The 11,670-nt window shown below is 38.0% G+C and overlaps 1 protein-coding gene across 1 annotated transcript; it reads left to right on the forward strand.

The window, feature by feature from the left end:
* The first annotated feature begins 1,611 nt into the window (after positions 1 to 1,611).
* MS3_00000923 (uncharacterized protein) lies at positions 1,612 to 11,670 on the forward strand. Its single transcript, XM_051208493.1, has one exon. It carries the CDS (start codon positions 5,460 to 5,462, stop codon positions 7,098 to 7,100), a length of 1,641 nt encoding a protein of 546 aa, XP_051075138.1. The 5' UTR covers positions 1,612 to 5,459; the 3' UTR covers positions 7,101 to 11,670.

Below are 11,670 nucleotides of genomic sequence, written 5' to 3' on the forward strand. Positions count from 1 at the left end.
CTCGTTGATTTGTTTAGAGAATATATCACTTATTCGACATGTCTAGCAGTATCAACGAACTTAAACACCAAATAATTGAAGATTTGAGGTGGGAGGGATAAAATACTGTGTGAGTTAACTATCATTTTGATTATACTGTTAGTGTTTTTCTTACCAAAATGACTTGACATCATTTAAAGGGATTTTATTTCCAGTTTTTGAAAACCTTTTATGTACATAAAATATTGTAAACAGACTAAAATTTAGGTTTAGGTGTAGTGAATTTTAGGATCAAAATAAACATATATGTTACGTACTTCTGCCTGTTATCCCTCGCGGAGGAGCTTAGGCCGTCGACCAGCACTATCCATGCAATCTTGTCCCAAAAAAGCTTCCCAATTGTTATTCACCCACTAATTGTCTGTTTTCAACTCCCGTCGCAGTGTGTTCTTTGGCCTTCATCTTCTCCAAGTCTCCTCAGGATTCCAAGTTAGCGCTTGCCTAGTGATTCAGATTGTTGATTTCCACAGCCCATGTCCTTACCACCTCCAACATCCTTTCCTGATTTCCTCCTCAGCTGGAAGTTGATTTGTCCCCTCCCACAGTAGTTTACTTTCGATGGCATCCGACCAGTATATATTGAGTATCTTGAGTAGACATTTGTTACTAAATACTTGTACCTTTTTGAATATGGTTGTGGTGAAGTGAAGGAGAACACAGGTGAGGACAACCGAATTAAATTTACCACAAAATTATAGAGTTACTTGGTAAAATAGAAAAACCATACTATAATACTTAATTTGCAAAGTGTCCAATAATTTTCTCGAACTTCATTGTTCTTGCGTTTCCATACTAATTGCTTTCTATTCCCGCTCTTACTTTCTTGATCTTCCCCATCTTCTGCCGCCACATTTTATATCAATATAAGTAGCATGCACCACAGTGGTAGTTCTCGAAGTTTCAGTTCTGTACAGTAGGATTAACTGTGTTGACGTTCGCATTGAAGATTGTGTGATAATTAGGAGTATTTGAATTGTAGTATGAACTAGGAATCCGAGAAATAACGCAGTCGGATCAAGAAGTACTAGATAAGAATGAACAAATGTACTGTATTTAGAATTCGAAATCAAGCATTCAACAAGTACAAAGGTATCATTAGTTCATTCAAACACCACATCTGCCACAACTTAAATAGGAGTTTAAGCGTCTGTAATCGATTGCACGTCTTCTTCTTGAGTTCATCTTGTGTCTGTTTGACATTGTATTGGATAAAGACTCTGTATTATCTAGAATGCACTCATTAGTATTAGAATTAACAACTGAAATCGGAACAGACTCACCTGCTTCCTCGAATTGTGTACAATCATCATGTCGATTGATTACTAAAACTACTGCTACCTGGAATTCGAACCATAAACTTTCAGAAGATCTTTAACCAATATGGACCGAAAAAAATTCCTGCTAACACTTAACATTTAATATGATCAAGAGACTTTTGGAACGGTGATGAATATGAAACTAAGAAGGACAAATTCCATAGATTCTCTAGATAGTCTACCATACGTGTGATACTTAATTCCATTCGAAACTACTAAGCTACTTTTATTGAAGCTGTTATGTATTTATAAATGTTGCGCACTGAGCTAATTAAAGTATCCTCTTATGAAAAGATCACATCATCCGTATCATGTTTTAAACCGTTGTTCCAAAAACAGTGTTCCATATCTTAAATTGCGATGTTCAGGTCATACTTTTATATACACATCCCATATTAACGTGCATTTCGACTCACCTTTTACATAAGCAAAGGTGATACTGTTTCTCTGTCGTTGAATCAACCTTATCAGTTTTCACTAAAACCAACAATAGTCCTTCTGAATTCGAACACCAAATTAGTTACCTCAGCGCCTTCAAGACAACTAAAACCGTACGCGATAGCAAGACCACTGTATTGGGAAAATATACTAAAGTTATCATGTAGTGGCTCGTGGTTCTCGACTCCATTTTATGAGCGTATAAATGTTTGCCATCACCTATTCTCGTATATCAGGGTCGACTTAAATCGCGTTTGTCAATAACCGAATTAAATAAGTCGAATAACGAGAATTGATTTGTGAATGCATATATTTTGTACATGAAGCGAATGAAGCACAGCAAAGCAAAAATCACACGTATGGAAGATGGCTGGGAAGCCAACTCCATTTTAATTAAGCGTTACTCAGTATTTATAGGCAGACAACATAAACTACAGACATGTGGTGAATCGTGGGACATGAAGTGTACACACATATACGCTCATGTGAAAACAGTCAAGGCTAATAAGCGAATAATTGACAAGGTCAAAATATGGCTCAAGTAAAATGAATAAAATAGGATGTCCGTAAGTTAGAATAAGGTATATGGGCTTGCAATAATAACTGAAACTACATTGTGGAGATAGACCTGACAACCTTATTTTGTAAATAGTTTTCAATGTTATTTCTATTTGTTTTGTCAATTTTTCACTGTATGTACATTTATCATTAAATGACTGTACGTGTTGTTTTAGTCAACGACCTTGAACGCTTTTTCCGTTGTAATTCTAACATAGCGTGACACACATTTTCGATTGTTCACAAATACACTATTACGCACATACCCATTGTTCTATTCTCGCTCGTTACCAAGTCAATTGCGTTCTAAACTGGATATTATCCTCATTTCAGACTGCAGTGTCATTCCCATTATATCCTACATCAAAGAAACTTATTGGCGTCATATTTACCTCTGTGGAATTATTATGCATTTATAATTGTGGATTTTTGAGACCAAAACTCAACAGAACACGCAACGACTAGCCGATTTAAGTAACGTCCCTAATTTGTTATTGCATTTGTAACATTTAACTTGTAAATATTAATATTACTATTGATTGCTATTAACTTTGTTGATACTTTTGCGTTTATATATTGTTTGGTCCACCACAATTATTTGGTGAGCCTCGATTATTTTTTTATAGACATTTACTATATATATCTACATAATTTTTTTATTATTATTAATCGGCACGACACCATATTTTTGTTTTTGTCATTATGAACTCTCCGGGTAAACTTATTGATATTGATAGTTCACCGACCAACCTTCTAAACTCTCCACAACCAGAGGATAATGTTTTAAACTCAATCAACGCTATCTCGGAACTAAGATTACCAACGTACGGTGTTAATAATCCCAGGATCTGGTTTGCACAGGTTGAGGCATTATTTTTGTCGAGAGGTATACGCTCGCAAGCGACAAAATATGCATACATCGTTGGAGCATTACCCATAGAAGTGGCAGCAGAAGTCGGAGACCTGATAGATAACGTACCAGAAGCGGACCCATATGACAAAATAAAAGCCGCAGTAATCCACCGTACTTCGCAGTCTGATGAAAAACGCTTACAGCAACTACTCACCGCATACGAGTTAGGGGACAAAAGACCTTCACAGTTGCTTAGACATATGAGACAACTAGCAGGTTCATACAAGTTAGACGAAGCATTACTTAAGCAGATGTGGTCACAAAGGTTACCTTATAGCGTCAGACAAATTCTCAGCGTATCAGGAGCCACTGTCAGTCGTGATGATTTAGCAGACATGGCCGATAAGATAATAGAAATATATCCCGATAGTCGGGGAATTAACGCTGTACAATCCGCTAGTAGAGATGCTATGAACCCTATTCTTGACATGCAGCAACAAATGGCACACTTAACACGGCAGCTAGCATCACTGCAGGCGACTATCTCCACCATCCATTCTCGACGCCCCAGATCTAGGTCCAGAAGGAGATCAGTATCCAGACATCGTCTTAGGTCACCTAAGCGGGCAGCCGGAATTTGTTGGTATCATTCGAATTATGGTGAGAAAGCACGTCGTTGCACAAAACCGTGCAACTTCACGGCAAGCAAGCCAGACCATCAGGGAAACGAAGTGGCCAGACAGTAATAGCGGCAGCTGTTACTGGCCAACATGTCAGCCGCCTCTTCCACATCAGGGATCGTATTTCTGGCTCAGACTTCTTAGTCGATACTGGAGCAGAAATCAGCATCATCCCACTCCATCTCTCACGCAGACAACATACGACAAGCACTAAATTGTCCTTGGTAGCGGCTAACGAATCAGTTATCAAAACTTATGGAGAACAATCTCTTATATTAGATCTCGGGCTCCGTAGAAGATTCACATGGGTATTCATAGTTGCTCAAGTCAAACGACCCATCCTCGGGGCCGATTTTCTTAGTGCGTACAACCTGTTAGTTGATATGACCAACAAGAGATTAATCGACGTAAACACACGTTTACAGGTAAATGGTACACTCTCCAACGACAACGAGATCCATGGTGTTCGAATAATGAAACCTGTGAACAACATCTTCAACGACATTCTAACAGAATACCAGTGCATTACGAAATCAGATTACCAAAAGGAAGGTAACCCACAGCTGGTACAACACCATATCACTACCACCGGACCACCTATTAGCGCCAGGGCGAGGAGACTACCACCAAGCAAGTTGCAAGTAGCTAAAAGAGAATTCGAACATATGATGCAACTTGGTATTATCAGACCATCCAACAGCCCCTGGGCCTCGCCGTTACACATGGTACCAAAGAAGGACCAAGATTGGCGTCCGTGTGGTGACTATCGACGATTAAATAATCAAACCATCCCGGATAGGTATCCTATTCCACATATACATGACTTCGCGTTAAATTTACATGGTAAATGCATCTTCTCGAAGCTCGACTTAGTGCATGCATACTATCAAATTCCGATGGCACCAGAAGACATCGAGAAAACAGCCATCATCACACCCTTTGGCCTGTTTGAGTTTCTAAGGATGCCATTCGGATTAAAAACGCTGCGCAGACATTCCAACGCTTCATGGATAACGTAACAAGAGGCCTTGATTTCGTGTTTGCATACATCGACGATGTTCTCATTGCAAGCTCATCTTTAGAAGAGCATATCCAACATGTCCAGACCCTTTTTGATCGTTTTAAAAAACATGGCGTCGTCATCAATCCTTCGAAATGCATATTCGCAGTCCCAGCCTTAGAGTTTTTAGGGCATTACATTGACTCTCAAGGCATCAAACCACTCCCAGAAAAGGTTGAAGCTATTACCAATTATCCCGAACCAACCTCGGTGAAGTCATTACGACGCTTCCTCGGTATGTGTAATTTTTACCGCCGTTTCTTACGACATTGTGCTGAAGTATTACAGCCATTAACCGATCTGTTGAAAGCCGACAAAAAAGGTACGAAGAGAGAGAAGAATCAAACATTCAACCTATCTCTTGATGCCAAAACAGCGTTTGAAAAATCAAAGTCGATGATAGCTAATGCCACCATGCTACAATATCTAAATACTGACCCCACAACCCACTTAATTCTGTGTACCGATGCATCTCAAAAAGCCGTCGGGCAGTATTACAACAACAGGTAAACAATATGACTACCCCCATAGCGTTTTTCTCCAAAAGATTGTCACCAGCCCAGGAACGCTATAGTACCTTTGGACGGGAGTTACTTGCTATCTACTTAGCCGTTAAACACTTTAACTTTTTACTACAAGGACGAACTTTTACCATCATGACCGATCACAAACCTTTATGTTACTCATTCCACACATCGTACGACCGACATTCACCTCGCGAAGCACGACAACTGGATTACATCTCCCAGTTTACGACAGATATCCAATTTGTCAAAGGACACACCAACGTCGTAGCTGACGCATTGTCACGTAAGGACGTAAATACCCTGTTACGTAAACAAGACATCGATCTAGAAACCATCGCAAAACTACAAGTAGACGATGCAGATTTGAAGGCCTGCCAGGAGAAGTCTAACTTGAACCTTAAACCAGTACCCATCCCTTTCTCAAATACATCTATCATTTGCGATGTTTCAACGGGTAACAATCGCCCTTTTGTACCTCTAGCATGTCGTCGACAGGTATTTCATCAACTGCATGACCTTTCTCACCCAGGAATCAGAGCCACAATCAAATTGGTTACTGAGCGTTTTGTGTGGCCAAAAATCAATTCAGATATAAAACGATGGACGCGAAGCTGCCTACAATGTCAACGCAGCAAGATTCAGAAGCACACGATCAGTCCAGTTGGCAAGTATCCCCTGCCGGAAAAACGTTTTCAGCATATCCACTTAGACATAGTTGGTCCATTGCCACCATCTAATTCATTCACTCATATTCTCACTGCGGTGGACAGGTTCACAAGATGGGCCATAGCATGCCCTATTGCTGATACTTCTGCAGAAACAGTAGCCGGCGTATTCCTTGACCGTTGGATAGCAAATTACGGAGTACCTTCTATCGTCACTACCGACCGTGGTCCCCAGTTTCAGTCTATCTTATTTCAGGAATTCACAAGACTTCTGGGTGTGAACCACATCAAAACAACAGCCTACCACCCAGCAGCTAACGGCTTGGTCGAAAGATTTCGCCGCCAATTGAAAAGCTCGCTGATGGCACAAGATGATACGACAAAATGGAGTGACGCATTACCACTTGTACTCCTGGGTATCCGTTCAACTATAAAGGAAGATATAGGTTGTACAGCCGCTGAGCTAGTTTACGGTACAACCCTTACATTACCAGGTCAACTAGTGGACCCAAACACTTTAACACCAACGGACCCAAGTCGTTTTGCTAGCCAACTGCTGCAAACCATGCAACGAATCAAAGCCATACCGCCTCGTGAACATAACAATCGAATACAACTCAACAGAAATCTAGAAACATGCAAGTTTGTCTTTGTTCGAGTTGATGCTGTTAAAAAGCCATTGAAACAACCTTATGAAGGACCATATCAAGTAATTAAAAGAACGACCAAACACTTCATAATCAACAAGTGTGGAAAGAAAGAGACTATCGCTATCGATAGAATAAAGCCTGCTTTCTACGAAGCACAACTTGACAAAGAACATACTATTTCACTGAACCAGCCCCGTCCAGCAACCACCACTACAGCAGACAGGGAAGAAAAACTGAGTACCAAACCTACTTGTTTAACGCGCTCAGGCAGAGCCGTAAAAAAACCCAAACGCTATGTACATTTCGCCGAATAAAAAAAATCTAAACAAACAATTACTGATGTACTATACGATTATACTCACCCGATTTTTCCCAACAAAATCCATGATTTTTTTTTCACAGTGTACATAATTAACCATATTTTTTTTCCCACAATTATTCGTTTTGTCACATTTTTTTTCATAGAAAAAAATTTGTTACAATAATAAACGAGTAAACTCTATTTAATTATTCATTTGTTGTACACACACACACACACAAATAAGCAGTTCATTTTTTTGGGGGGGTCAGTAACAGTCTGCACATTATTATCATTGTTAGCAAACCAAGCTTTTAAATGACGGTATTCTCATTACTTTTGTTTGTCATGCTATGCCATATCACCACTATTTTCACTCAATAACACACTGTATATTGTTAACGTACATGTCATACGCATCTCCACATTGTTAATTGGTTATTATTGTAAATATTTTTTTTTTGGTATAAAATTTTTATTATTGTTATTGTAACCAGTGTTACCTCCGGACACTCTGGGGGGAGCTATGTGGAGATAGACCTGACAACCTTATTTTGTAAATAGTTTTCAATGTTATTTCTATTTGTTTTGTCAATTTTTCACTGTATGTACATTTATCATTAAATGACTGTACGTGTTGTTTTAGTCAACGACCTTGAACGCTTTTTCCGTTGTAATTCTAACATAGCGTGACACACATTTTCGATTGTTCACAAATACACTATTACGCACATACCCATTGTTCTATTCTCGCTCGTTACCAAGTCAATTGCGTTCTAAACTGGATATTATCCTCATTTCAGACTGCAGTGTCATTCCCATTATATCCTACATCAAAGAAACTTATTGGCGTCATATTTACCTCTGTGGAATTATTATGCATTTATAATTGTGGATTTTTGAGACCAAAACTCAACAGAACACGCAACGACTAGCCGATTTAAGTAACGTCCCTAATTTGTTATTGCATTTGTAACATTTAACTTGTAAATATTAATATTACTATTGATTGCTATTAACTTTGTTGATACTTTTGCGTTTATATATTGTTTGGTCCACCACAACATAGCCCCCTTGTAGAAAATAGCACATTTAAAAAATGTCGTTTTTCGAAAATAACACTGAAGTGGTATGAAGTTAACGTTAACAATAAGTAGCCAAAAAAATTGTACAACACTCGATAAAGTACAGTGTCACATGAGGGGTGAGCGTATTATATGAAAATGTCATACTTATGCAAAAGAATACATGAATATAGAAAAGGCGCGGACAAAAATGGAAACGTTAACATGCGAATATGAGCAAATTAATGGGCGTACAAAAATTAACATGTACTAATGCTATGACTGTCTGAACGATAAAATAACGTTTGTATGAGCGATTCAAAATATCGTAAAAATAATAATAAATTGTTTGTGGGTACGACAGGGAAATAAATCTTCGAAATAAGTGCAGTAGAATATGAAAGAAATTGGTCTGTGATGCTGACGAAATAGTGAAATATGTTAAATATATGTTCTGTTGAGCCGCAGCAGAATAAATAGCATCGACTAGTGATGAGTGAATTCGAATTTAAATGCGTAGTTCCCGTTCGTAGGATAATAGTCAAGTCGTGAAATGATAACTGCATCGATGGGTGATATTCGTTGCTGTACTGCAATTGATAATAATCATAAAATTTGAAGTCAGTGGATGTTGTCTGCGTTATGACAAATGCACCGAGTTATCGTTGAATATGTATTAGTAGAAGAATGACCAGAGGAACAGAATAGTGACTGAGTAGACGAGGTACGTAGAGTCGTATTCCTTTTTGGTCATGAAGCCTAGAGTGGTTTGTGTGGTTTGAGGGAGATGCGCTCGATCTCGTTTGTTACAAAACCGTACCAAGGCATGACAAAAATACCAATACATATGATTAGTGATGGCGACGTATGAGACTGACTTGGATGTGACGAACAAGAGTGTATCTTTGAGAGACTAGCTCTAAACTCTATGTTCTGATATACAGTGCGATGGGTATAGTCTAGTAGTTGCAGTACCCGAATAGCGTTTTCGAGTGATAAGTGATGCAGCATGTAGTTATGCACGTGGAAGAATAGATAAAATGAACGTAATGGTTACTAATCAGCTAGTTAGAAGCATCCATAGACATAATAGGAGGTGATTTCGAAATGAAAAATGTATGTTGTGATAACATAAATTGCTGACCTCGACTAAGTGAATGAATGTAATATTAGATCAAAATGACATGAAAAAAATTGGAACGAACTCACTTAAAGCAGGAAAATTTCACGTTTTTGAATAGTAAAAATATTCCAATGAGTTCTGGATGTCATTACGCGGAGTGGAATTTTCATAAAATGATAATTTGTTCGGTGAGTGATATGATTGCGAAAATGTCAATTTAGTGACAGCACGAACAAGATTAATAATTCCACATTCGGTCATGATATTGATAATAATGTAATAATAAGCATATAATGATAATTTGAATCGTAATGGAACAATCCGAAAAATGTATCAGTGAGGATAATTGACATGAGGACAAAGTATCGATAAGATAATACGACTTGAGCATGTCCATGTCATGTTGCACAGGCTGTGCTGATTGCGTCGGATTGGAGATTGCGCTGGCTTCGCTGAATATGTTCGTCGAACGTATAGAGTGCAGAAGTTCCTTCATCGACGTAGCTTGCTGCGTTGCGTTCGTCGTCGGCGGGCTTACCAATGTGATGGCCCGTTGATCTGACTCCAAGATCGTACGAATGTTTGTTATCGCTGATTCTCGTGTATCATCGTTGACTTAAATCGCGTTAGTCAATAACCGAATTAAATAAGTCGAATAACGAGAATTGATTTGTGAATGCATATATTTTGTACATGAAGCGAATGAAGCACAGCAAAGCAAAAATCACACGTATGGAAGATGGCTGGGAAGCCAACTCCATTTTAATTAAGCGTTACTCAGTATTTATAGGCAGACAACATAAACTACAGACATGTGGTGAATCGTGGGACATGAAGTGTACACACATATACGCTCATGTGAAAACAGTCAAGGCTAATAAGCGAATAATTGACAAGGTCAAAATATGGCTCAAGTAAAATGAATAAAATAGGATGTCCGTAAGTTAGAATAAGGTATATGGGCTTGCCATAATAACTGACACTACAATCACATTAGCGCAGCGTGATAACATAGTTGTGGGTCATGCGAAAGCTCGAAATAGAAGCTGAGTGGCCCAACATTGAACACAATGTTGTTTGAATCAATATGCTAGAGTAATGATTTGTAATACAATCATGTAAACTGGATATGCGTAACTGTTATAAATATCATTCTCAATTTCTGATGTCTGCTAACCATTGTGGTGGACCAAACAATATATAAACGCAAAAGTATCAACAAAGTTAATAGCAATCAATAGTAATATTAATATTTACAAGTTAAATGTTACAAATGCAATAACAAATTAGGGACGTTACTTAAATCGGCTAGTCGTTGCGTGTTCTGTTGAGTTTTGGTCTCAAAAATCCACAATTATAAATGCATAATAATTCCACAGAGGTAAATATGACGCCAATAAGTTTCTTTGATGTAGGATATAATGGGAATGACACTGCAGTCTGAAATGAGGATAATATCCAGTTTAGAACGCAATTGACTTGGTAACGAGCGAGAATAGAACAATGGGTATGTGCGTAATAGTGTATTTGTGAACAATCGAAAATGTGTGTCACGCTATGTTAGAATTACAACGGAAAAAGCGTTCAAGGTCGTTGACTAAAACAACACGTACAGTCATTTAATGATAAATGTACATACAGTGAAAAATTGACAAAACAAATAGAAATAACATTGAAAACTATTTACAAAATAAGGTTGTCAGGTCTATCTCCACATAGCTCCCCCCAGAGTGTCCGGAGGTAACACTGGTTACAATAACAATAATAAAAATTTTATACCAAAAAAAAAATATTTACAATAATAACCAATTAACAATGTGGAGATGCGTATGACATGTACGTTAACAATATACAGTGTGTTATTGAGTGAAAATAGTGGTGATATGGCATAGCATGACAAACAAAAGTAATGAGAATACCGTCATTTAAAAGCTTGGTTTGCTAACAATGATAATAATGTGCAGACTGTTACTGACCCCCCCAAAAAAATGAACTGCTTATTTTTGTGTGTGTGTGTGTGTGTGTACAACAAATGAATAATTAAATAGAGTTTACTCGTTTATTATTGTAACAAATTTTTTTCTATGAAAAAAAAATGTGACAAAACGAATAATTGTGGGAAAAAAATATGGTTAATTATGTACACTGTGAAAAAAAAATCATGGATTTTGTTGGGAAAAATCGGGTGAGTATAATCGTATAGTACATCAGTAATTGTTTGTTTAGATTTTTTTTATTCGGCGAAATGTACATAGCGTTTGGGTTTTTTTACGGCTCTGCCTGAGCGCGTTAAACAAGTAGGTTTGGTACTCAGTTTTTCTTCCCTGTCTGCTGTAGTGGTGGTTGCTGGACGGGGCTGGTTCAGTGAAATAGTATGTTCTTTGTCAAGTTGTGCTTCG

Source organism: Schistosoma haematobium, chromosome 1, assembly GCF_000699445.3.
Source record: "Schistosoma haematobium chromosome 1, whole genome shotgun sequence".
In the NCBI taxonomy this organism is placed as follows: domain Eukaryota; kingdom Metazoa; phylum Platyhelminthes; class Trematoda; order Strigeidida; family Schistosomatidae; genus Schistosoma; species Schistosoma haematobium.

Coding starts and splice junctions, on each gene's coding strand:
- MS3_00000923 (XM_051208493.1), top strand. CDS start 5,460: ATGACTACCCCCATAGCGTTTTTCTCCAAAAGATTGTCACCAGCCCAG.